Below are 26,391 nucleotides of genomic sequence, written 5' to 3'. Positions count from 1 at the left end.
TCTGTTCAGTTCTTGTGGATCTTAGTTGTTCTTCATTTGTTTGAACTCTCATACCAAACCTGAGTCCTGAGTTCTTCTGGCCATGTCACAAGATATCGGTGAACACACTCACACTCTCTCTCACACACACACACATGGTGTGCAGTCTTTACACGCTTGGGTGTGTTAGCTGCTTGAGTCGAGACGGGAAGTAGTTTGTGCAGAGTGGTGTGTTAGCGTATGTGTGGAATACAGTACACAGAGTTCAAAGCGATGAGAAGGTGTTTCTAATCTATAAAGCGGCAAAGGTCCAGTGATGTCATCGACGCTCAGCTGCCTGTCAGCAGTTTGGGTGTGTGGACCCCCCACACGTCTGTCAAACGACAAACCTGACAGTTGAAACCTCAGCAGTGAGAGACAAAAGTGCTGAGCCATTACAGTGTGTGTGTGTGTGTGTTTGTGTGTGCGTGTGTATATGGGTGTGTGTGTGTGTGTGTGTGCGTGCATGTGTGTATGTATAGGTGTGTGTGTGTGTGTGTGTATGGGTGTGTGTGGGTGTGTGTGTGTGTGTGTGTGTGTATGTATGGGTGTGTGCGTGTGTGTGTGTATGAATGGGTGTGTGTGTGTATGCGTATGTGTATGGGTGTGTGTGTGTGTGTGTATGGGTGTGTGTAGGTGTAGGTGTGTGTGTGTATGTGTGTGTGCATATGTGTATGGGTGTGTGTGTGTGTGCGTATGTGTATGGGTGTGTGTGTGTGTGCGTATGTGTATGGGTGTGTGTGTGTGTGTGCGTATGTGTATGGGTGTGTGTGTGTGTGTGTGTGTGTGTGTGTGTGTGTGTGTGTGTGTGTGTGTGTGTGTGTGTGTGTGTGTGTGTGTGTGTGTGTTTTTGGGTGCAAGGTTCATTCTTATCTGTGCCATTTACTCAACACAATCCTTAAGTTTCCTCCAGAGGAATCTGAGTCACTCTGTATGAGGGAACTGTCCACTGATCACTGTCTCGTAGTGACTGTCCACTTTACCACCAAAAGCATCTGTGACAGAAGCATCTATGGCACCAGTTTACTTGTTGTGACAATTCGATTTGTATTTTTAAACATAACAACATTTGGCTACACAAAAGCTGTTTCAGACTGTAGAATGTGTTGCAAACTTCAAGAGACACCACGCCTGTCTGACTCACTCCAGACCTGTACGGAGGGCGTCGGAACAGGAGTGCAGACTGAACGATAATATTCACCGAGGTGTGTCACCTAAAACTACATACCATATCTAATCCTAATCTAGTCCTAATCCTAATCTCAATCTGTCCTAATCCTAATCCAATCTGTCCTAATCCTAATCCCAGCCCAACATTAACCCTAGACGAGGAGGGTGTTTGTGAATGCTGACTGTACCAGTGATTCTGCTGTGAGGAGATGATGTGAAGACAAATTGGGTTTCAGAGGACTTTGGATGGAGTCCAGAGTGCTCCTCTCAAACGGGATTCGTGAGTGGGCGGGGCGTCACAGAGAACAGGGAGGATTCTGGGAGGTTACGAAGCTGCGTTTCGGGACGGAGGGAAAGAACGAGTGGAACTTTGCTTTGTTGCTCTGAAAATTCCCAAAAGGCTCAAGTTGCAGCACAACTATGGTGTTTCCAACTTTCCACAGATTCTGATGATAACAGTCATCATAACACGCAGGACTGCGAAAACTCAGGAGACGCAGGACTGCGAGAGGAGTTTGCTTGCTGAGAGGGAGGAGGTGGAGGTGCAACGTAACTTATAAATGTTCGTAAACGTCTCGGACGCAACCGACACAAAAATACAGCCACTTGTATGAGGCTTCACGGTCAAGTTTAATTTACAGTGGCTGTAAATTCCACAAGTCTTCTGAGATGAAAGCGATTTAGCAGGCTACTGTGTTTCAGGAAGTTTAATGTACCCTTCTTGTTACAAACTGCGTGAGGGATATCCCAAAATGTGTCCGAGCTCGGTATCTAAACGAATCCTGCTGTCGTTTGACGGAGGTGCTGGCTTCCCTTCTCTCCGAAGACCTTTGTTTACTTTGTGTTTACAAAGTGCACATCTGTGGTCCACCATTTCAATACACAGACTGCTCTCCAAGTATGGCTATTATTAGGCTATGATCTTAAGTGTCTGACATAAGCCACAAATATATCCTGACACGTCAGCACCGTTTTCTAATGGCTTATTTAGACTTATTTAGACTTTGTTTATTCGCAGGAACAGTGTTGGGCCACGACACGGGGGTCCGGCCTGCTGAGGTTTAATGTCGGACGATAAGAACGTGCGTCGGCTTTGGCGAGCACACGACTCGGTGACTATGCAGCTTCTGGGAGCTCGTGTTACACAGGGTGGTGGAGGTGGAGGAGGTGGTGGAGGTGGGGGGGGGGGAGGGGGGGGGGAGGCATCTGAGCCGATGACACCAGTCGTTATTCGCTTACAAGGTCGAGAGACTCCGATACATCAGAGGGGTGAGAGAGGGTTGGGCAGGATCGCTCAGACATGGCGTATTGTAGAAGACGGAGATTACGAGACTCGGGTTTCTCTCTGTCTTCCCCCTCGCCTTCCTGGAAGGAGGTTTCAGCTGGACCGGGCCTGATACTGTTACACCAATCACTTTCATTTTGATTATTGGGAGTTTGGTCAAACATCAAGGCTGGATCACTGTGAGCCTGCTCATTGGGTTTTGATTTTCACCATGGATCATGTTGCATTAAATGATATACTGGATGTGCAGGTCAACACTGTTGTATCTTACAATAACTCATGGGGGGGGGGGGGGGGGGGTCATCTGTTCTCCTTAAATGAGGAAACAAAGCAGGAACGGATGAACTGTTGATGCAGGGGAATGTGTGTGAGGACGTTCGGTTTCCGAGGAGATTGGACTACAGACCTTGGGAGGGTTTCGTGATTAGGTGTGTGTGTGTGTGTGTGTGTGTGTGCGTGCATGCACGTTTGCATGTGTGTGCCTAATATGAATATTGTACTCCTATATTCAATGGAAATGGAATATTTAATTTTATAGTAATTCCTATTCCTTTCAAATCAGAACCTGGGCCGGTCTGGGCCGGGCTGAACCTCCTGTGAATGACACTGCTGTGTAACTTCACCTCCCTGGATCCTCCACTATGTTGGCCACGCATACCTGCAGCGTCTCCGTGACGCCTGACTCTGAGGAAGGAGGGCTGACCTTGCTGTAAGCAAGCGAGCGGTGGAAAAGCAGTGACTGGAGGTGTGTGTGTGTGTGTGTGTGTGTGTGTGGTCTCTTTACCCACCCACACACAGCCTGCATGTTCTCCTATGGATAACATTGGACTGAGGCTGGCACACTACTGCATGGGCAGAGGCGTTTAACATTCCCCCGAGCTGGCCTCGACGCTGACCCCTGACCCCGATGCTGACCCCTGAACCCGACGCTGACCCTGGCAGCCTGCAGGCTGCGTGCTTCAGTCAAACACAGAACTATGAGCGCTGTTAGGATCGTGAGACGACGATGTGCTAATGAACCGCGTCATGCAGACACCGGGTCACATGATCAATGAGTCCAATGTGAGACGTGTGTGAGGCGTCTGGTCCAAACTCTTGGTGTGTTTGTGATTCGTACGCAGCACACGCACTGCAGGCATTATGGAGGCAATCATCAGGTCCTGAAATCTCTCTCTCTCTCTCCAGATCAGTAGTTATCGGTGTCTGCAGCATGTGTGTTGGAGTTATTCCTCGCCTGTTGAAGATGGTGGTACTGGAGCAGTGTGAAGATTCTGCCCTAATATCAACCCTCATCACCAGACCCTGCGATTACAGCAAGGCATGTGACCAGAAGACCATGTGACCAGAAACCATGTGATCAGAAAGAATGTTATCGTTCACATGAAAATTTATAGATTTGAGACACACACACACACACACACACACACACACACACACACACACACACACACACACACAAATTTTCCCCTAAAATATTTAACAGCAATTAAACACTGAACATAGCAGCAATAAATGTAATAATTTCTGCACCTCATTAATATGAAACAGGATCTCCTTTTTACACCTTTAGTTATTGCAAAATGAACTAATAATATTACATAGTTATATAATTAATAGGTATAGAAATAATAGTAATACAAACATATGTTTAAATTATACATATTATGGCATCTGTATAGATGTAATACAAATACTGTTTGTATATTTGCGTATATGTCCTATATTTCACCTCTTACCCATTTTTGAAATCTCCATTGCTACAGTTGCCATGTACACACGACCCAAAATAGTGTCAACTGGGCACTGTTACAGAAACAATGTAGTGTGACTCTGATGAAAACAACCCGTGATTTATTGAAACTTTTTCACTTCTGCTGTGCCTTTGCCGGATTGCCTTCTATCGCCATGGTGATTTATGACAGAGGGGGCTGATCTCGCCACCGAATCCAAACCAGAATCCACTCCCATGTGATTGCGCACAAGAGACCTCTGTTTTTTTCACAAGAGGTTACACGGAGACATTGTAAATGTCTCACACGATTGGATGCGTTTGCGCTCACACGCCCACGTGCACATTCAAGTTGTGTTTGTTTGGTGTGTGTCGTTTGAGTGCAACGCTCGTTTGAGTCCAACGCTTGGACTCGAGACTTCGCTGGTAATGATCAGCGCTCTCTTCGTCTCTCAGATACTCTGGAGGGGCACGATTATTTTGCACGACAGATGTGGTGTGAGCTTAGTGCCGGGGTTGCACAGAGTGAGCACCGAGATAGGAGAGGTGTGGAAAAAGCCTCGTAAGGACGTGAGTTTGTCTTCCTCTGTCTATCATGAGACAAACACACGGCCGACAGGCATCGAAGCTGACATCAAACCACTCACAAGGTAAGTCTTTCAAAGCACAGCGTTCAACAATGAAAGTCATCCCTCTCTCTTTCCCTCTCTCTTTCCCTCTCTCTCTCTCTCTTTCACTGTTGTAATAACACCGTGTGAGTTCAGGAGACCAAGACCGGCTTCCCCTGCAGTGGAGGTCATCTCCTCCGCATCTCCTCCGCAATGTTCACCGCACTGTCCTACTTACACTGTTCACTCTTCCTCGGTCCGAGACCCAACACGAAACCGTCACACACACACACACACACACACACACACACACACACACACACACACACACACACACACACACACACACACACACACACACACACACACACACACACACAGTCACACAGCTAGGCTTCTTTTATATGTGCTAGCTCATTTGAACACCCAAAACTCAAGCCCGTTCCCAAACACAAGCCTGTTCCTGCCAAACTCACGGACACCCTCCAAACACATACCCTTGCCCTCCACATTTTGTGGTGGCCTAATTTCTATCTACTCGGTAACAGAGAGAGAGAGAGAGAGAGAGAGAGAGAGAGAGAGAGAGAGAGAGAGAGAGAGAGAGAGAGAGAGAGAGAGAGAGAGAGAGGGGCTGAGATTATGCCCTAATGCCTTGGGGGTACTTTAGGGAGTTGACCCCTGCCATGTAGTTTGGATTGAGTGAATAATGGATTTGGGCGAATAAATGATTAGTGTGTGTGTGTGTGTGTGTGTGTGTGTGTGTGTGTGTGTGTACTTACCCACTAAAGAAGGCAGAGCACAGCACAGGCTCTCCCAGCACAACGCGTCTGCACAGAGACTGGTAATGGAGACTGGTAATGACACACCAGTCTCTAGTCTCCGGTCTCCTGTGTCTCTGGTCTCTGTTTCCCAGCTGCACAGGGTAAACCAGCATCGGTCACTCTCTCCCGGATCAGTACAGCCACCCGGGTCACAGAACAGCGTACGTCTACAGCAGGACTAATGTGGGTTCTCACAGCGACATGAAGCATTCATTGAGCTGGTGTGAGATGCTATGTATAATACACATGGATCTCTGACAAGTGTTTGTGATGTTAGATACTGGGGTTTGTCCAATATGTGGGAGTGTGTTGGAGAAGTCATGGTGATACGGCTGCATGCGTGTGTGTGTGTGTGTGTGTGTGTGTGTGTGTGTGTGTGTGTGTGTGTAAGAAGTACCTTTATTTAGGGTCGTAGCTGATGAGCGGAGCAGATGAGATGACTTTAAGTGTGTCACAGTCAGAAGTAGGACAGCGAGCCATAGAGGAACGCCATTGGGTGCCAGTGTCTCAAACAAGGCCAACGCTTCACGGAAAGCACCCCAAAGAGACTGCTGCACACACACACACACACGCATGTGTGTATATACCTACAAACACACACAAACACACCCACACACGCGCATAAGTGCATGAGCACACTCTTGTACCTTACTGATACAAATGGAATCTAGAGCTTGGCTTGGCACACACACACACACCCGTCACACCCCACCCCCCGACACACACAGATATAGCTCACTGTCCCGTTTATAAACCCCAGATGTCCCACAGACACACACTACTCAACGTGGTCTAATTACTGATGTCTGCACTCAATAGTCGATTCTCATCTATGCATCTGTGTGAGGGTGTATGTGTGGGTGGGTGTGAGGGTGTATGTGTGGGTGGGTGTGAGGGTGTATGTGTGGGTGGGTGTGAGGGTGTATGTGTGGGTGGGTGTGAGGGGGTTTGGGTGTGTGTGGGTGTATGCCACAATATATACGCACACAGTGAAAATGTCCACTTACTCTAAGCAGAGACATAATTCTGAATGCATGTTAATCCTGAAAATGTAACTAAAGTGCTGAGCATGTGAATTGAGTAATTCAGTATGTATTCTAAAAATAGCAACAACTCAACTTTCTGTGCAATAAAGCTGCAGTATTGGAACTGATGAAGTTTAGCTATATTACTGAGGTCATATTTGTTCCTGTTAAAGTTTGATCCATTGTATTTCCTGAACAAAGAGACCCAATAATAATAACATTGCAATCTATTTTTGATAGTTTCGATTTTGATATTTTAGGTTTTAATATAAACAAAACTGGTTTAAATTAGAAAAATATGTGACAATATTACTATACTGAGACTTCTGTGTCTGTACAGTGTGTGTTCAGTGCTATGGAGAGAGAAGAGGAACCATAATGATGTGGAACCTGCAGGCGTAGAGACCTTCAGGAACCACAGTGATATGGAACCCGCACACGTAGAGACCTCCACAAACCACAGGTGCAGGTGTAGAGACCTTCAGGAACTGTAGTGATGTGGTACCTGCACTTGTAGAGACCTACAGGAACCGTTCACCGGGTCATCATGTAACAACTTAGGACATTGTACAGATACATATGACACTGTCCAGTTACTTATGCACAGCTTCTTCTTTTTTTGCTTCTTTTTTAAAGTAATGCATACCTCTGTGATGTTTCGTTTCCCCAGAGATACAAACATCAGCAGAGGGCCAATCGGATGACAGGAGTGAAGCGTTAAAAAATATAATCACTGCTGCAACGCTGGAGTTTGCTTGCCAAGAAAAGTAGGCAAGACAGCACAGTTCACGGCACAGCGAGAACAATGCTGAGAGCAGGAAAGACAGGCTCACACTTACAGAAACAGAGCGATTGCTTCTGTCTTGGGATCAGGTCATAAAACACACACACACACGCACAATTAGATGACACCAGCGTGCCGACCGTGCGTTTTGTAGCGGCGTTTGTATTGTTGCAGAACTCGCCCAAATGCCCAAAAAGGTTTGAAGCTGTCTGCACCGCTGGGTGCACCGGCTCTGCTCCAGACAGAGGGAACGTTCCGGAAACACTCATCAGCCGATGGGGAAATTCAATGGCGTCGTTCCTTCGCAGATGTTCCAGAACATTCTGCCCAACCAGGAGGCTTGGATGAAGACGAACAGGGACCTGAAGGGACGGGCAGAGAAGTGGTTGACGTGGTTCAGCCCTCCTGAAGATCAATGAAGATCAGTGGTCTGAGACGAACAGAGAGGATCCATAAGCAGTTACCTACATTGAGTAAAGATGAGATGTTTCTCGAGACACTGGCATTACGCTAGCCAAGCAAGGCCTCTTCAAGGACTACAAAACCATAGCACTGGGTGTTTTAAAGGGCTGATTTATTTTGTCTTGATTGAATCTATTAAATTAATGAAAGTAAAATAATCCTTTATTTTTGGAATATATTTCACCACTTCATGAATTTGTGTTCTAGTCTTCCAGAGCCCACTGTGTAAGATTCATTCTCAAAGTACCTGTAAAAATCTGCATGGCTGTGTGTGTGTGTGCTGATTTTTTTTGCAAAGACCACATGGGTCTTGGACATGTCACATGACCTGTCTCACAGCATGGCTGAATCACATTAGCTGGGATTAGATATTCACCATCTCATCAAAGTGTTGGGATTTCACAGCAGGTGCTGGAAATATGACTCCATAAATGTGATAAATATTACTCAGGTCACTGAAATGTAGTAACTAACTACAGAATACTTATCCAATTAGGAGAGACCTTCTAAACGGGATGTGATTTTCTGAACGAGAGCTTCAGGATCCCCTGGCCAGCCCAGTCAAAACCTCCAACCATTCCATCACATGAAATAAATAAACTAATTTGATTAGACAAATTACATCGTAAAACACCAAGTAGATAAATCACTTCCATTAAGTTCAGTGATGTTCTGGGACTGGTAGCTGGCTAAAGAACCATGCATGACTTTAAACTGAATCGGCTTAGTAACATTTCACTTCTGTTTGTCGTTGAGGTCCTTTGCTTCTTGGCACTGTGGTACTGACAAAAAAAATAATCTAAAATAGCCGAATGACTTTTGTAGGCTGCTGGGTCTTTTAAATTAAAGAAGGGCAAATGGGTTTTCGTGTGTGGACAGCCATTAGAGTGATGTTCAGCATTTAAAACTAAAGGAATCTGCTAAAGTGTGTGTGTGTGTGTGTGTGTGTGCGGGCGTGTGTGGGGGTGTGATGTTTATGTCTTGCTTGTCAATTGAGCTTGGACAAATTACGGATGTCTGTCAGTGTCAGCCAGGCAGCGTGGGCCTTTGCTAGTATACACACACACACACACACACATCAGTAGAAGCACCATGACATGACAACTGCAGTTCCTAGTCTCTGCCCTCTCATAGTGAACAAGACCCAATTAAGAAGGCGTTTTTTCAGTGGTCCCCATTGGCACTGTCTGTGCACTCACACTTCATTAAGTCTTTCCTAACTCTATCCCACTCTCCTGTGCTGTAGTGACTTGTGTCCTTCTCTCTGTCTCCCTCTCTCTCTCTCTCTCTCTCTCTCTCTCTCTCTCTCTCTCTCTCTCTCTCTCTCTCTGTCTCTCTCTCTATTGCTTGTAGCTGCCTGCAAATTTCCAAGTATCTGTGTGTGTGTGTGTGTGTGTGTGTGTGTGTGTGTGTGTGTGTGCGTGTGTGTGTGTGTGTGTGTGTGTGTGTGTGTGCGTGTGCGAAACCAGTTTCATCACTCATTGTCATGAGAAGGCAGTGGGCTCAGTGATGAAGTATAAAATCTTGTTTCAGAGCTGTTCAAAGCACAAGGCCTGTAATCAACTTAACCTGATACACTCCATGGGAGAAAGGTCAATGTGTGTGTGTGTGTGTGTGTGTGTGTGTGTGTGTGTGTGTGTGTGTGTGTGTGTGTGTGTGTGTGTGTGTGTGTGTGTGTGTGTGTGTGTGCTTATATAAGATCGTCATATTTTAAGATCTAAGTTGTATTATATACATAATTTATATCAACATTTTGCCTGATGATCTCCAGACATTAAACAATAATTAAACATCAGTGCAGCTCTGTGTGTCTCCATAGTTTAGGTTGGAAAGGAGTTTAGGCTCTTTCTGTCACATATAAGAAATATCACAAGTACAAAGATTAAACAGATCATGCATTAACATCTACTCTGTATTACTAACAATATTAGAGCAGTCAGGTCCAGTATTTTAAAATAACTAACTACTCTGGCCCAATGCCGAAACCTATGTGAAAAATCATTAATTCAGTTAAAATCATGCAGAATATGTTTATCTGCTAAAGGCCTCATTCACATAAAATAGCATTAGAATATTATATTGCATCTGCATATTAAGATATTGATATCAGCTTGTATTTCCATAAAAGGAAAAACTGCATTAAACTGTGTTCATATCATTATATAGAATGACATCACCATTTATATGTACTGTGCTTGAACCACACAGTCAAGATGCAATTACAGAACCTACAGAACCAGAATTAGATTTGCTAGCGAAATACAAGCTGGAAATACAAATATTTACAGAAATGCCATGACTTGTGGGTTTGGCGTGTCTTTGTGAGTTCTACAGCCTTCTTGAACACAGGCATCTGGGGTCCCTGTAGTTATCCAACATTGTATGAGTCGTATGAATCTTTTGGACAGCAGTATAAATGCTCATTTCTCCTTTATGACCCCTGTACCTCTAGTGAGTCTGTACCTGTGCCCCTAACTTTGATGCATCACTACCATCAGTCAGGTTATTACCGAAATCCCGCTGAGTGCATTTCAGAGTCACACTGTTAAGTGAATGTGTTTCTGCTAACCAGGAAAGAAAAAAAACCTTCTTTAACTACACACCTGCCACCTGACTAGCAGACATCTCTTCAGGCTGACCTTGGCTGGTTTATGTGTGTAACCTGACCAATCAGACACTCACCTGTGGACACGCCCCCTGTGGACACGCCCCCTGGCGTGGTTCCAGGAGCGTGTCCAGGTGTATCCCTAGTCTGGGTGGGATACTTGTACTTACATAAGCACCTTCAGTACGGGCCTTGTGTTTCAACAGTGTGCTAAGTGTCGATGTTCATGGGTACTGGGAGAGGCACTATATAACTGTAATTTCATATAAAATCATATTCTCTAGATGAATCACGCCTCTCTCTTTTTGACTGTCTGTGTTATCAATGCTTATATGTGCTATGGGGATTTTTTTGCGTGTTCACAGACTGTTGTCCTGTTGCGAGAATAAACTGTGGTCATATTTTTTTGTCTCCTTCTAAAGTTTATTTCTCTATGTTTCTCCCCCCAATCTGCGAACGGTGGCACATCTCAAAATGCAACAGACACTCTGGGATCTCGGTGCTTTACACCGTGGCCCCCGGGAAACTTAATAATATCCCACGAGTGGGATTAATAAAGTCTATTCTATTCTATTCTATTCTATTCTATTCTATTCTATTCTATTCTATTCTCAGAAGCTGAGAAGAGGCAGTCTAGGTGATTTGAGCATCTCATAAGGATATCCCGAGGCAGGTCCCACTTGAAGGACCAGAGACAGACCCAGGACCTGCTGAAGGGATTGCATCTCACAGCTGAACTGGAGGGATTACATCTCACAGCTGACCTGGGAGCAGTAGTGTGTCCGTTGGAACCCTCTGAGCCTGCCACCAGCACAACACTCACGCGGAAAAATGGAAACAGACACAAGAGACATTATCCATCTTTAAATTAAAAAAGCGCAAACGCTTCTCTCACTAGATTCAACTTCTATAACCCATAACCCATCGTACTGTATTCACAACCTGAATTATTGCCTCGATTCAGTCCAGCCCGCTGCTCAGTACTCAACATTTAAGCAGAAAAACACGCAATTAGTGCCTCAAAGTGCCCCAGAATATCGTACCACATTCGGCCAATTAGTCAAACCGCTGAAACTGGAATGTAAACAGCAAACGCGAAGACTCGCTTCAGCCGTGTCAGCCATCTTGTGTTGTATTTGCAGGACGTCCCATTGGAACACCTGGTGCAGCTTCATGGCTTGCTGACTTTCATTCTGTCATGTTTTGCAGACCGCACAACCTCACTGAACGCCCCTGTCTCTCATAGCTTCTACTGCAGAGATTGCTTTGTCATATAAAGAATAAAGACGAATTCCAGTAGCTTAACTTACTAAAGAAACTCCCAGTTCTCCTCTTTAGCAATCAGGCTGAATTTTTGCTTAGTCAGGCCCGTTCCTTCTCTCTTTGGGAGGGCTAAGACGTTATTACCTAGTTAAATCGATCGTTTATATGAGTTAATCTACTATTTCGGTCATTGTTGACCTGAAAAACACCCTCTCAAGTGTTGGCAGGGGCCATTTGTTCTACCAGTGAGTAGCTGCTTGTTTTAATGTAACATGTTTTTACATGATTATGGTTTTTGACTGCTCTCCACACCTTTGGAGAGACGTAAAGCACACCACAATGGCTGCAGTGTTGTACCTGGATGTAGGCCACGGCACTGATCCACGCCATTTGCTTGCTTGCTCATAACTCACTGCAGAAGTAAACACAGTGGTGTTTGCTTTGGGCACGCGCTTTCAGAATGTGAACGAGGCCAGAAGGTTTCGTGCCATTCTTCTCAGATATGTTGTAATGATCACCTCCAGACAGGTTTTTACAACAGTTCCTGCAGCAGCTTTTCAATATAATGCTACCCGCAAGCGAGTGTCTGCACAGACATAGACAGGAGATCATTTTTCACACGCAAATAGGAACGTGACCGTCTCAGACAGTATTGTGGTGCCCTCTGCTGGACAGATATTTAATTACAGCACTTTCTAATCGCAACTTATACTGTGCATTCGTGTCTTTGTGACATTCCGATGACTGTGAGCGTGTATTTGTGCTTTATTGAAGAACGTAGTCCATATGTATATTAGGTTTGCTTGGGTACAGGATGTGAGAGTAAGTATTTCTGTTGTTGCGTCATAATGTTGAGTTGCACACCGAAGGTCAAACCCAAGGGGAACATGTCGTTGGTCGGACTCTACAAGCTGATTACACGTTGAATCAGTGGATCATGAGTGATGTGGACGACCCCTCTCTATGTGTGTCATGCTAGCAAACGGCTCTCTCACTCAACCATAGCACAAACCAAACGGCATCTGTCAGTGTGGTCACAGAGTTCCTCAAAGAGGTCGGAGATTAGAGAAAAAGTGACAAGCCATCCACTGAGACCCAGTCCTCCGGTCTTATCACACACACGCACGCACGCTCACACACACACACACACACACACACACACACACACACACACACACACACACACAATGTCGGGAGGGTTTTGTAATCTACCATCTGGGCTTTTTCTCTACCTCTCTCTTGATCTGAAAGAGTACTTTTACTTTGCTAAACTCAACATATTAACAACAAACATCTCCTATTTCAGGATTTGATGTAGACCACGTATGTTCAGCTTCTTGTGAGAGGGCCACACTTGTCCCACTTCAGCAGGGTTCTGTTGACTTTTGTACACATACATGCACAAAGGCTGGTTTTCTGGAGCTTCTTTTTTTAGATTTCCAATGACAGTACACCTTCTGTCTGTAAGCTATGGTTAAAGATACAAATAGATCTCAGATAGATCAGCTGATCTTGCCACAGAGTCCAAAAGTCAACACGACGTGTTTAAAAACAGCACTTCCTGAACGCTCCTCGCTCCCTCACCGACACCAGACGTGCACGTAAAACTGCCTGTTTTCTCAGGTACACATGCAGGTGCAGGAAGACCAGAACAAGCACGTTTCTTTGCAACACACCTCAAGGTTCATGGTTTGACTTTCTGGGGTGTAACGACGTCCCGCCCCGATTATGCACACACTGCCGTGTGTGTTCAATGCCTCTGTTTTCCTTTGGCAATGGTATGATGTCATCTTATTCATGGACGTGCCAAGATTGGGGGGGGTTTCGGGAAGGGGTGTAAAGCTTGCCTAACTTACATACAAGAAAGCACCAGTTCACAGTTCAGACACTGAAGTTCAAAACAAATGATTAAATGTTTAGTTCTTTTCGTGTGGGTGGTTTTCTTGTGAGCTTGCAGGACCAGTGACGAGCAGCATGGTGGTCCGGGCACCTCCAGTGCCTTCTGACTGCGTGGGGCTTCTGCTACTGGGGATGACTATGTGAAGAACAAGACTGACCCAGAGCTCCAGACCCCAGAGCAGCAGAGAGCCAGTGCCCGAGTGAGCTACTCGCCATGCATCTGTCACTCCACTCGCAGACGGGTTCAGCAACAGGGCAGCAGGAGACGAAGACATTTTCCTGAGGACTACGTCAAACGTGACATTTAGAAATTGAGGCTTGGAATGTGCAAAGTGGTAATGCAATTAAGTCACTTAAAAAAGGACTTTTTCTTGTTCTTGTAGAAATCATGCTGGGGTCGTTTTTCTGTAACCCCGGTGAAGGTCTCAGTGCAGAGAAACCCTGGTTACAATAGAGCTCGGAGGTCTGTAAACTTGTGTTGCTGGTTTTTTTTCTTTCTTTTGTTTTGGCTTTTACAGAGCACCTCGTTGGTCTGTTATTCCAGGAGCAGAGTTTCAGGTGGAAGTGCTAAACGCATTTGACCTGCCTTCAAATGCATAGAAAAGAGTTGCATATAGTGTCACCAAAGTATTCCAGTGCTGATAGCACAATCTTTTGATGCATTATGTTAAACATGAGTGAGTCAGTGAGTTACAAAGCAGGTCCATGAGGTGTTTTGCATTTAACAAGCAGAGAACTAACTCCATTGTCAACAGCACAGGGTTTTTATCAACCCTGTGTACTACTGACATAGTAATTTTGACATTTTTATTGCACCGCGTAAGAGTGGCCATTTACACAGGTTCCATTACATTATGTGATCGGCAAAAGCATTTTCCTATTTCTTATCATAATTTTTTTTATTCAGCTGAAACTCCAGCTTCCTGTGTTCATGTGGTTGAAGTTAATCAACTTCCTGTTTGTTTTCTGACTCCACCGCAGTCACGACATCTGCATCTCCAGAGCTGGAGCTGCTGTCAAACTCACATGACATCGCCTCCTTACTACAACACTGATGGTGCTCAAACTCCAGAGGTGGAGGACGAACTCCGCCTGTAGATGGTGACCATCTCAACACGACTGAAGAGGAGTAACTGGTAGAGTGGTAGACCAACTGCACATGGACGTCGGTCATCACGATGCATAACACCTCATATACTACATAGACAAAAAACATTTTCAAGAAGACACAAAAATATGCCCACAAACAGTGGTAGATAAAGAATGATAATATCCATGATCCACTGTGCATGCAAACAAAATTCTTTACAACAGCATCCTAATGTGTTGAGAACATCCGAGTATGGATTAAATTGGAAAACTTTGATGTGTTTCATGTGCTCTGTTATTTTGTTTTATTCTCTGATTACACTCACGTTCCTGTCTGGGGTGAACATTCGTTTGCGTAAGAACTGTTAGTGATAACATTCAACCATTTAATGGCTGCTGTAGGAAACTGATAGCTGTGCAGACCACTTCCTATCCCTGTATCTTAGTCATTGATCGCACCTTTGATGAGGAACTTCAAACTGCAAAAAAAATTAATGTGGTTGCAGTTTCAAACGTTTATCTGATATATCCGAGTCGTCAGCTAATACAATGATTTTGTCCAAGTGTCTCTCTATATATGTGTGATAAGGATATAGACCGAACTTGTACACTGAGCGCAGTGCATTAAAACGACATTTGAGAACCGAGTTTAAAAAAGAGACTACATGTTTCAACACACACATCTGTTTTGGCAGCCAGGCGCAATTTCAAGGCTCAACACTGGTAATGTAAATCATTTTTATTACTCCGTGCATTTATGAAGATGGACTTTGTTCATCATCTGAAGGTGCACAGAACCTGACCCAAAAAGATGGGTCTTTTTTTAAAGACATTTAAAAGACAAACATTTAGACGCTCTAGTCAGAGAGAGGCTACAGGTAATACCATGCAAACTGACATAGTATGCCACATTCTTGATATAGAACAAGAACCCTCAGATCTGTTTCTTTTGGAATACAGCCTTAAAAACTTTTACAGAAGCATTTCACCATAAATCAGCAACACTTTCAACCGCGCTATGTCTGCACAGCCAGTGTCAGAGAGTTAATTAATCAAAGTTAGTGAAAAAATGCATTGGAGCACATTACCAAGAGGGATTATCACTTCTGATCAAGGTCATAATTACTGATCCAGGTTGTAGCTGTCATAGTCTATATTGTAGCTGTCATAGTAACTGGTTTAACAGCCACGTGAACTTGTGTTCTAGTCGTCTTGACTGCAGAATCATTTCTTTGTTCGGTTGTTTCATATTAAGCTTGGCATTAACGTTATTATAGCTGGTTAGTCTTTTAAAGACGTGACAAGAGATTGATTTTCTCTTCTAATCTGTAAGATGGCAGGTTACATGAGAATATGTTCTTCATACTACAAAGCCGGTCTGTAAGTCGCTCTGCATAGGGGTGTCTGCCAAATGCTAGCAAACCTTTTTAACAAGTCTGAACTCAATAAGTTGCAATGTATGTAAAGAGAAGCACACGTTTGTACAGAGAAGCTCACGTTTGTACAGAGAAGCTCACGTTTGAGCTCCGACGCCATGGAAGCTTGGTTAAAAAGCTCATGTGCTTAAAAAGTAAACTTGCCTTGATTTTAATGATAACTCCATTTAGGAAACTTCAGAAAGCTCAGAGAGAGAATATGAATCATACGCCTCAATCATCAGGGTTTCAGTCACTCATTCACTCAAGAAAAGAGAACTATAGCCAAAAAAACAAAAGATCGCAAAAAAAGAGATATTTAGTTTGCATAAGAAATCATTCAATCCGGCACGGCTTTCATAAAAATGCCCAAAGTCTGCTTCCTTATTCAGTCCAGGGAATTTGATCACCCTTTAGCTCCTAAACCAAGAATGTTTCAGGAGGGAGTAAAAGTCCTTCAATCCACCCCTCTTCTTTTTTTGGGCATGAAACCATTTGGCCTAGGGCAGAGCTTTATGTGTGAACCTTTTCTCAGAGTCCCCCGTTTTTAATCAACACAGAGCAATTTCTGACAGTTCTTGGGCTGGCTGCCTGTAATTTTTGCCTCTTCCCCGTGGTTTTTGATTACGTGCGGCTCCTTCCGCAGAACCCAAAACAATCCTGTGAATGATGAAAAAACTAAGAGAACATTGGCTAGGAACACCAGACGGGTCACGCTCTCGGTCCGTGACCTCAACGTCCATGAGGAACTGCCGCGTGATTGGACGAGGGGTTTATCCTCTGATCTTGACCACGCCGTCTTCATATGATCATATGATCTCGGTTCGTTGCATGACATTCATGGCGGTTGCCACAACAACCCCGGGCTACGCGAGGCGTCGAGTGTGTGCTCCATTATTATTGCTTAGACCTCAGGAGTAGCCATGAAGACGTTATTACCACTCTCATTCGTGTCTTGATACTCGTCCAGGGAACACAGAGTATAACAATAACCGAACTAAAATAATAAAATAAAATAAAAACAGACGAGGCACTTCTCCTTTTAGTCTGGAGACAATATTTTGCAGAACTGTTTAAAAAATCATGACATGAATGCTCGCTCACGAGTGGGATGTTACCACTTTGCATGTACTTTGTTACACGTTACGGTATTACAGCATTCTTTGCTCAAATTCATCATATGAAAATTAAACCATGGCTCAAAAATGCTAATAAAATAATATAGTCAGCACCAACACAGATCTCTTTAAACAGTAAACACACACACATGCACACGCATTGCAGATTGAGAATAAATACAGTGCTTCACAATGTGATTGTATTTTGGTGATTCCTGCTAGACAATCTCAGTGCAAGTCAAGATCTGTGAATAGGACGTCAAGAAACGCTAAGGTCATCAAACACTCATTTTGTCCACTCCTAAATCTGGACAGTGTCAAGAAAAAAATTTAAATCTTGGAAAATGTAAAACATATAATTTGCAGCATTCCAGCAGCATAAAAAATTATGCAAAGAAGAAACAATTTATATTATTAATCTCAGTAGCGAACCGTGACCATTAAACCTGGGCCCGCTCCCATCTACTGCGCTGAATTATAACTGCCAGGCCCTCTGTAAACGAACAGCGGGCATCACAGTCCTGATAGAGGGAGACACAGGCTCACAGGCTTCCACTTAACCCCTCACCTTCCAACACAGATTGAAAAGACACGGTTGGATAATTTATTTGCTTATATTTTTGTAATTGTTTAGATGTCGATTGTAAAACTGTAAGTAGATAAAATAAAATTGGATAATTATATATACAATGTTTTAAGAATATTTTAGGCCCTCTGAGAGGGCGTAGAGGGCCCTGACAGTTCCCCACTGATTCATCTAAGCACCTTTAAAGTCATCCACATTCTTGCAACAAAGCAGCACACCAAGAAATGCTATATTGTTGTTATTTTAGATCCGTATCTGAGGAAGCCAACTTTTTTTCCCATGATGCTCTGTTCTGGCTTACAGGTCAAATCTCATCTCAGTGATGGATAGAGATGGCAACAGTTCAAGGGATCTGGGTCTCAACTGCACCTTCTCAGAGGAATACAAGTTCACGACCTACGTAGTGGTCTTCAGTCTGGTCTTCATATTTGGTCTGGTGGGAAACGTCGGGGCGCTGTACGTCTTCTGCAAGCTCTCCGTTAAGAACCGCCTGTCGACCATCTTCCTCATCAACCTGAGCGCCTCGGACCTCGTCTTTATCCTCACCCTGCCTGCCCGCATCGGGTTTTACCTGAGCCACTCTGAGGGGGCGGGTCCTTCGCGCGGGGCGACGCCCCTGGCCTTCGCCTGCCGTCTCTCCGCCTTCTTCTTCTACATCAGCATGTACTGCAGCATCCTCTTCCTCACCGCGCTGAGCGTGTGCCGCTACCTGGTGTTGGCGGGCCGCGTGCGCCTGCAAACCAGCGAGGCCTGCCGCCGGGCCCGCGTGGTGTGCGGGGCCATCTGGGTCGTCGTCCTGGGGGGCAACGCCCTGTACGTCGCCGTCGTCTCTGGCTACGGCATGGAGATGGAAGGTTGTATGGAGCCCAGAGGTCAAAGGTCCTGGGGCCTGCTGTATAAGCTCAACCTGCTGGTCCTGGTCACCTGCTTCGCGCTCCCGCTGGCCGTGGTGGTGGCGTGCTACTCTCTGATGATCCGACACGTCCTGAAGACGCGGGCGGGCCAGAGGAGGCGCGACGTGGCGCTGATCAGCCTGGTGCTCTCGATCTTCTGCCTGTGCTTCCTCCCCTACCACGTCCAGCGCACGCTGCACCTGCACTACGTGGTTCACGGGAGGGCCACGTGCGAGCTGCTGACCGCGCTGCAGAAGACCGTGGTGGTGACGCTTTGCTTCGCGGCCGTCAACAGCTGCCTGGATCCGCTCATCTTCCTCTACGTCGGCCACGGATTCATGCCGGTGATGAACAGGCTCATGGCTCAGTGCACAGTCCACTGGAAGCCGTCCCGCTCCTTGGCTAGAGAGCAATCTGCTTCTCCGCCTACGACGAGCATACCACCGAGTGGGGACCTTGAGAGCACGGAGAACAGGACTCACGTGTGAAAAAAAAGGGGGGAGACTCATTCATTTTGTTCATGGCCCTAAGCGACTGAAATGTTCTAACCATTTGCTTCTGTTTTAGGGGGATTTTTTTCAGGTGTCCTTTGCTAGCTAGTTAGCATACCTCCAACAGTGACTAGCAACTGCTGAAGTATGGCATCAACAATGCATGCTCAAAGCTGAGGAGGTCTTTCCAGCGAAAGTCATTATCTGCTGTTGTAAAGGTTTATATTTGCTTTGATACAGTGATACTCCACCCACCTACAAGGGCAGTTATTTTTAGTTGTTTGTAACTATTTATACTAGTTATAAAGTGATCAACAAATCTTTTGAGATGGTAGTTATGGTTGAACACAAAGCCTCAGCTAAGCTAGCTCTAGCCCAATAAATGAGCAGGTTCCTTGCTGTTAGATTAATACTGACGCTACAAAAAAAAAAAAAAAAAAAAAAGTAATATTGGGCTATTTAAGCCTTGGTGTTTCCATGAGCGGACTAGATGAAACGGTGACTGCAGTGTTTTTATTTACACTGGTTGTCACAAAACAAAAAAAAAAAAAAAGAACTTTGCATGCTGAACATAGACGCTTCCAGAAACACCTGTGAAAACAGGTACATCTTGCTGTATTACTGAATGAAGCATTTATCGTATTAATGCAATATTTGCATATTCAAAAAATTTATTCTATTTTTTTTTAAAGCATGATTGCATAATTGAAAGTGAACTGCATCATCATTCATGGCTGATTACTTTATGGTTGCCTGTTAATGAATAAAATATTCTTTACTGTGGCATAACAATTAATTTGACTCGACAGTCAAGGGTTTGAGAGAGGCCCTTCTCAAAACCACACCTCGCCTACACACCGCAACCATGTGCTCGTGTGACGAGCTAGGAGAGGCATGACCTTTGGTTGGAGATGAGCAAGGATGGTTGTGAAGACATCGTATTGTAGGAGTGCGTAACGCAGCTGGTCTCCAGACCACCTCTGCTCTGGGCCGACACCTCCCGTTCCCATGCCACAACTCGATCGGTGTTCATGCAAGAGAACACTCAGACCTCTCAGGAGGTTCAATAAAGCAGTGAGTACTTGGGTGTAAATGGGAGGGGCTTTAATTCGGTGAGTGAGCGTCTTTCACAGTATTTCCAGGGACAGTCGATAGTGAATTACAGATCATTTCCCAACCACAACAATGCTCCACGGAGACGTTAATACAAACATCTTGGTGCCTTTTTAAAGAGTGTGTATAAGGCAACTTGTGACATGAAGACAGAAGTGTGAATTTACACCAATGGCCACACAGGAGCATTGAATGCAAATTTCTACATGAATGACATTTAAATAAAGCTCTTTTTCTAGAAATAGATTCATCACATTAATGTGGGAAAAACTGTGGGCCCCAAAGGGTCACTGGTTACCACCTGAAAACTCACTTTAAAAAAAAAAAAAAAAGCAGGAGAGCCCAGACAAACCAGAAACACCAGCTGACTTTACTGCTCGTCAAACTGGATCCCACCAGAAACATCATACAACTGTTTTGATATCAGAACTGGGGGTGAAAAGGTCAGTGACCTACTCACACTAACCTGTGCCCCAATCTCCATCGACAGGTTCACCTACAGATACAGGAAACAGTTTGTTGTGATGGAAGAAATGGCAGCGAGATGACTGATAAAATCAAAACTGACGTTATCTGAATAATATCCAAACTGTCTGTGGCATGTGTGTAAACAATTTAAAAAAACTAAACATCTAACCCCAGTCTGATATCAGGAGAACCTCAGAAGGAATGTAAAGATTTTTCCGTTTGCTGTAATTCAGAGGTTCTTCTTAAGCCACAGTAGGTAGTTCTTAGTCATCTGTCGTGCGATTGCGAAGTCGGTGGGCCACAGAGTGAACATTAGGGCGCCATGGAAACCACCGGGATAGTGTTGGTGCGTCACGTCAACACCGGCGAGACGCAGGCGCTCCACGTACATCACGCCGTCGTCACGTAGCACGTCGTACTCGCACGTCAGCACGTAGGCCTTGGGCAACGCATGCAGCATATCGTCAGGCACCAGCAGCGGCGACGCACGCGGGTCGATGATGGATCGGGCCGGGTCGTCTGGGAGACTGCCCGCCTTGCCCCCGTCCACAAGTGGAGCGGTGTAATTGTACATCTGCCGGTAGGACTCGGGCAGGAAGACGGTCCAGTTGACGAACTTCAGCAGGGCGGCCGAGTCGGGCCCGTTGTGCTCGTTGGACAGCATGGAGCGGAAGAGCGACAGGTCGCTGGAGAAGTACTGGCTCCAGAACCGCACCATCAGAGTGCGGGGCAAGATGGGCATGTGCTGGTTCTGCTGGTATGACGGGGTGTTGAGGTCCAGAGCTTGCATGACCGGGTAGAGCAGAGCCTGGACCTTCAGTTTCACCCGCTGCTCCGGGTCCAACTGCAACTGAGGTCAGAGAGGCACCATGACTAGAAGGGAACGCAGCCGTTCAGATATTTACGGCATTTAGCAGACGCTCTTATCCAGAGAGACTTACAAAAGATATCATTTTTACAGTAGAGTACCCTCACAAATGCTAATGTCAATTTAGATGCCGTCACCTTTAAAACATCTCCAAGATGTTATATCTGACAGACAGGATTCCAGTGCCTCATGTGAAGTACAGATTCTCACCCGCACAGGTAACGTGTACGAGATCCGTTTTGCCCCTACACTCCTACCTGCTGCGTGACCGCGGCTGCCAGGTTCCCCCCGGCGCTGTCTCCAGACACGGCCACCCGGTCCAGGTCCACGCCGTAGGCGTCCAGAACGCCGGGGCGGAGGAAGTGTTTCACCGCACGGTACACGTCCTCAAACGGGACAGGGAAGTGGTGAGGGGGGGCCAGACGGTACCTGCGCAAAGTTCAGGCCTGATTCCTCCACGCCAGAAAACGGTTTTCCATACAAAACAAGCGCATCAGCTCTATCGAAAGGTGGTGTTCACATTGACCAAACAAGACTTCCTCCTTGTAACATAGGCCAAACAATAAAAGCCGTTATCTTCTGGCAGTAAACCAGAACCGTGAACAAACACTATGCTATCTTCTCCCATCACCTCAGCTTAGAGAAGATCTGGTCAATAGAAGCATGGTAAAGAAACAGAAAAGGCTGAGTGTAGATCACAGTCTGTATGGTTATTTTTATGCATTCGTTGCAGAGGACGTGCGGATGCAAGGCACAGAGATCACAGAACAGGCCGTTTTTAAAAACACAGTGAGCGTTCTTCACCCAGGGAGCCTGCGGCTGCACATGTCAGCACTTTCTATGGTCCTCCATGCCTGCTTGCACCCGGTGAAAGGCTTGAAAATGGGATGATTCATCGAGTCACTGCGAGCCTGTGTGGTGCCGATGCCCCGACCCCACCCCCCAAAAAAAACCCAGATACAAAAACAAAATGCCTGGTCTCTAGCAAAACACTGGAGTCCGGCTGCTGGAATTGAGCAAGTCAGTAAAAGAGAAAGATCATAGATAAGAGAGAATGGGATTGTTGAGGGCTTTGTATGGGAGGGAGAGAATTTAAAAGCTAGGCTTAGTGTTGGGCTCAACGCAGCTAGTGAGGGTCGGGAAGAGCAGATATGGTGCGGTAAACCACTCCAACCCTCAGGTGTGTAAAGAGTTATGAAACTCGGACCGTAAATCTCTCGACGGCTTCCTATTGGAGATGTCTACACTACAGGTTTGGCTTTCTGCACTAAGGTAGCTCAGAGGGTTGGTGAAGGGTTCTCAGAGTCGAGGAGGTGCAGTTCTTCTGACGTCTGCATTAAGATGTTGAGTCTGGGCAAGACCAAGAGCAGCTGGCTCACCGAGGAACCATCACCGCTTGGCAGGAGGCCTCACACCAGCACTCACAGCCCGAGCTGCTCGGGAACCTTTCAGTCTGGGTTCGAATACAGGTCGCTCACATTAGTAACGCAACATTAGGCGAACCGCTGTGCCCAACATACAAGTCACATTAAAACCACATGATCGCATGGAGGAGGAAAACAGGAAATTTCTTGTTTTGACAGTGAAAATGGTGACATCATACTCACTCTACAGAAACAACAACAGCATCGAGCTCAGTGACCATCTGTCTGGCAAGGTCATTGTAGGGACCCATTCCTACAGGAAGAGAGAGAAAACAAGAAAATTAAGGGACGCAAATGAGCAAGATGTTGGGTTTTATGGCAAAAAGAAAACGATTCATGAAAATGAATGAGAAATTTGGTCAGACAGCATCAAGGAAGATCAAAAGAGAAGTGTCATTTTCCAGTGTCGGCCATCACTGTGTGAAGCAGACAGCAGCTTGGCCAGACAGCAGGTCACCCGAGGTCAGATTACTTTCCCACTGTTAGGTCAGCCATCTAACGGTTGGTCACCGAGGATTAGTGCAGTCAGGCATGAATCCTGACAGTTCCACCAGATGGTGCGATTCTTGCTTTTGCCCGACAAGCCCCCCAGGTGGAGGGAGGGTGGAGTATTAAAGGTGCCCCAAACACTAGAGCTGCACCTGGAATATCTCCACTGGCCTGTAAGCGTGTAATACTCCCACCACCTCTTCCTTCATCGTGACTCATGGGATCAAGAAGGGTGCGTGACTTACTGGAGCTCCCCAGGCACCACCCACCGCCGTGGAGGTAGATGACGGCTCTGCGCCGCTCCCCAGCTCCGACGTCCTGCCTGGGTTGATACACCAGCACCTCCACGCCGTCAAAGCGCTCGGACTCCACCCTCACGCGCTCGTCCGACAGCGGCACCACCTTCTCCGCGAACGTGACGAGCATCATGACGCTCATGTAGTCCGACAGGCCCAGGAGCTCGCTGAAGTCGGCCTGGGGGTGGAGGGTGGAGAGGCGAGTGATGCCCCATTAAGCAACTTAAACCTTTTTATTTTGGTACTCGACGTTGTGAAGTGGATGGCGGTGCGGTTAAACCAAGCTTGCCTAGATGTTCGTTTGTTTTAGTCTCCAGGGTAAAAGCAAAAATGTTGCACAGTGGATAAGCAATTATATTTAATTTGTTTATTTTAACTTCATAAAATATTACGACAACCCCAAAGTTTGGCCTTGGGCTGCAAGCGCATAAGTGAGAGCGCGTGCCTCTTCTCCCCATTAACACTGCAAATAAATCTGTGTAATTAAGTTTCTGTTTTAACTGCTCGGAGCCCCAAGACCTTCAGTTAATCATCGACGCCACCGTGCGCATCAGAGCCTGAAACCAGACTGCAGAAACGGCTCGTGACGCTAAAGAAAAAGGCAGATATAATAATATTAGTAAATAAAATATTCATCAACGTAACTCGTCAATTCCAGCAAGTCCCGTGCACATGAACCAGTATTTAGAGAACTCAAAGTTCAGTTTGATAAAACACGACGGCTTTTTTTTAACCTGACATTTTATATTCTGTGGTTCACGTAGAACGAACGAAACTCCAAAATTAAGCTCGTAGAATATTATTTAAATAATAAAGATCGTAATTTTAAAATTGATTCAAAAGTACAGCAATTATTATTCAATAGCCAATTAATATTATTTATACCGTCAATTCAATGATTTCCATAATAGGGACTAATATTAGATTAAGTGAGCAAAGCCTACAGTTGGATTAAGATTTGACTCAAGCTGCCCAGGTGTAAGAAGATATTTACTCAACGATCCTTGAGACTCATAACAACCGCACTGGACAACCCTCTAGAATACCCTCTATAATTTAAACAAATAAGGTTATCCCCGTGTGCGTTTGGGTGACCAACCACGTGCAATTCCTGACTTGATACTGAAAAGCATTACGTGTTCAAAGAAAACTGCAAATCAAGTGAGTCCTGCAGATTATTTAAACGTTCACATTCTGAAACACCCTTTCATGTCCAATTTTATAATACATAAAATCACTTACCAGGTGGCTTAAACTTCTGAAAAGACAGTCTGTGAACATTAGTTTCCATCGCTCCTCGATGTCCTCGGGGAGCGGAGAGTAGATGTAATAGGACGTTAACGCTCCCAGCACCAGCAGCACAAATGTTCCTCTTGATCTCATGTTGGAAAGTCCAGCGGAACTCAGAACACCAAACTCTTGGTTTGGTTTATTAACCGCTCACTTCAGTGTAAGCCAGGATTAATTCTGGGACCGAGCCAGCGCAAATTGACAGCACGTGTTAGCGTCATCTGATCGTTATAAGCAAACATTATCCGGTAAAACGAGCAAACCTGTCGGGAAGTCCACGCGCCTCTGAATCCTTAATTGATTTAAGCGCGTGCCGCGTGGGTCGCGCGGGGAGGCGCGGTCCCCTCAGGCGCGTTCTCGTAGTGTGAATTCTTCAGGTGGCAGGCGTCGTCTTTCTGATACCCGTGGTCAATTTACTCGCAGTATTATCGGTTCTTGTGTCAGCCGTGGCCAACGTTTAGAGAAGGGCTCAGTCTGCCATAAAATGAAGTCCACTCGAAAATGAAGTGGGACTTTCAGCTGTGTGTGTGTGTGTGTGTGTAGCCTACTTACACTGGAAGCTTACACAGGGAAATCCGTCAGCCGGTGACACCTCGCTAAATATAACATGACTATATCGGGCGTGTGAAACGAGAATGTGAAACCTGAGCTAATTAATTTTCTTAATGAGATATCTGAGGAATTGTCATTACCCACTGTATATTAATCTTTAGTTAAGTCTTATGTTACATGCATGTGCATATTAACACATACTGTAGCTGTACAGAACACATCTACCTCTGTTCTTCAATAAAATGTGACTCATATCAGTGTACTTCATCTCAGTGCTTCTGTGAACATCCATAAACGTTTCCAAAATAAATAAAAAAAATAGTTCTTACTATCATAGGAAGTATTGTGAACCTTCCCCCATGTTGTTGTGTAATGTGTTTACACTAAGCTGTTAATTTACTGAATTGATTCAAAACCTTCTAGTGAAGATTCTGACTTCTGGTTCTCATGATCTGTATCTCATCGGGGGTTTGGGGTAGGAACCTGCTGGAGGAAACTTTTGAATCGCATCTCTAGTAGAACAGATGAACTTTGCTACGTTCACTCCCTTATATTGCACCTCTGCAGAACGTGCAGGGAGCCAGTCGCAAGGTGGGTGTCCTCAGGAACGTTGTTCGACTGTGCTGGGTT

The 26,391-nt window shown here is 45.4% G+C and overlaps 3 protein-coding genes and 1 long non-coding RNA gene across 16 annotated transcripts in view; 2 read left to right on the top strand and 2 right to left on the bottom strand.

The window, feature by feature from the left end:
• Window positions 1–6,166, bottom strand: part of LOC143483119 (uncharacterized) — a 28,480-nt gene extending 22,314 nt beyond the window's left edge. Inside the window, exons 1-2 of the long non-coding RNA XR_013122393.1 lie at window positions 6,029–6,166; window positions 5,590–5,723 (exon numbers count right to left, since the gene is read on the bottom strand). This is a non-coding gene — a long non-coding RNA (uncharacterized LOC143483119). The remainder of the gene's footprint in view (window positions 1–5,589; window positions 5,724–6,028) is intronic.
• LOC143483118 (uncharacterized) overlaps window positions 1–10,840 on the top strand; it is a 41,930-nt gene extending 31,090 nt beyond the window's left edge. For 3 of the 10 annotated variants that reach the window (XR_013122390.1, XR_013122391.1, XR_013122392.1), the window contains 4 exons: window positions 3,659–4,852; window positions 5,599–6,206; window positions 6,997–7,119; window positions 7,327–10,840. Coding sequence is in view for 3 of the 10 variants with exons in the window: in XM_076981872.1 (XP_076837987.1) it covers window positions 3,659–3,791; window positions 4,659–4,852; window positions 6,997–7,119; window positions 7,327–7,360 (484 nt within the window). In the remaining 7 variants the exon portion in view is untranslated. Of the gene's footprint in view, window positions 1–2,772; window positions 2,902–3,035; window positions 3,219–3,658; window positions 4,853–5,598; window positions 6,207–6,996; window positions 7,120–7,326 lie in introns of those variants that run through there. The other 7 variants (XR_013122389.1, XR_013122388.1, XR_013122387.1 and 4 more) reach the window with 7 other exon arrangements.
• A 309-nt stretch (window positions 10,841–11,149) lies between these two features.
• Window positions 11,150–19,737, top strand: LOC143483000 (cysteinyl leukotriene receptor 2-like). 4 transcript variants are annotated; one of them, XM_076981652.1, is made up of 4 exons: window positions 11,150–12,592; window positions 13,721–14,132; window positions 14,651–14,805; window positions 18,181–19,737. In XM_076981652.1, exons 3-4 carry the CDS (start codon window positions 14,768–14,770, stop codon window positions 19,256–19,258), a joined length of 1,116 nt encoding a protein of 371 aa, XP_076837767.1. In that variant the 5' UTR covers window positions 11,150–12,592; window positions 13,721–14,132; window positions 14,651–14,767; the 3' UTR covers window positions 19,259–19,737. The 4 variants fall into 4 exon arrangements, with proteins under 4 accessions (XP_076837767.1, XP_076837769.1, XP_076837768.1 ...); XM_076981654.1 differs by lacking the exon at window positions 11,150–12,592 and having other exon boundaries at window positions 13,659–13,869; window positions 14,053–14,132; XM_076981653.1 differs by lacking the exon at window positions 11,150–12,592 and having other exon boundaries at window positions 13,659–14,004.
• Window positions 19,738–19,914: 177 nt separating this feature from the next.
• On the bottom strand, window positions 19,915–25,720 carry aadac (arylacetamide deacetylase). The gene is made up of 5 exons (XM_076981651.1): window positions 25,162–25,720; window positions 23,869–24,097; window positions 23,318–23,387; window positions 21,968–22,139; window positions 19,915–21,692 (listed from the first exon to the last, which is right to left on the bottom strand). Exons 1-5 carry the CDS (start codon window positions 25,300–25,302, stop codon window positions 21,072–21,074), a joined length of 1,233 nt encoding a protein of 410 aa, XP_076837766.1. The 5' UTR covers window positions 25,303–25,720; the 3' UTR covers window positions 19,915–21,071.
• Between the last annotated feature and the right edge of the window lie 671 nt (window positions 25,721–26,391).

This window comes from Brachyhypopomus gauderio, chromosome 19 (assembly GCF_052324685.1).
Source record: "Brachyhypopomus gauderio isolate BG-103 chromosome 19, BGAUD_0.2, whole genome shotgun sequence".
In the NCBI taxonomy this organism is placed as follows: domain Eukaryota; kingdom Metazoa; phylum Chordata; class Actinopteri; order Gymnotiformes; family Hypopomidae; genus Brachyhypopomus; species Brachyhypopomus gauderio.
Note: the sequence above shows the minus strand (reverse complement) of the source record. Positions and strands in the feature narration are given on the sequence as shown.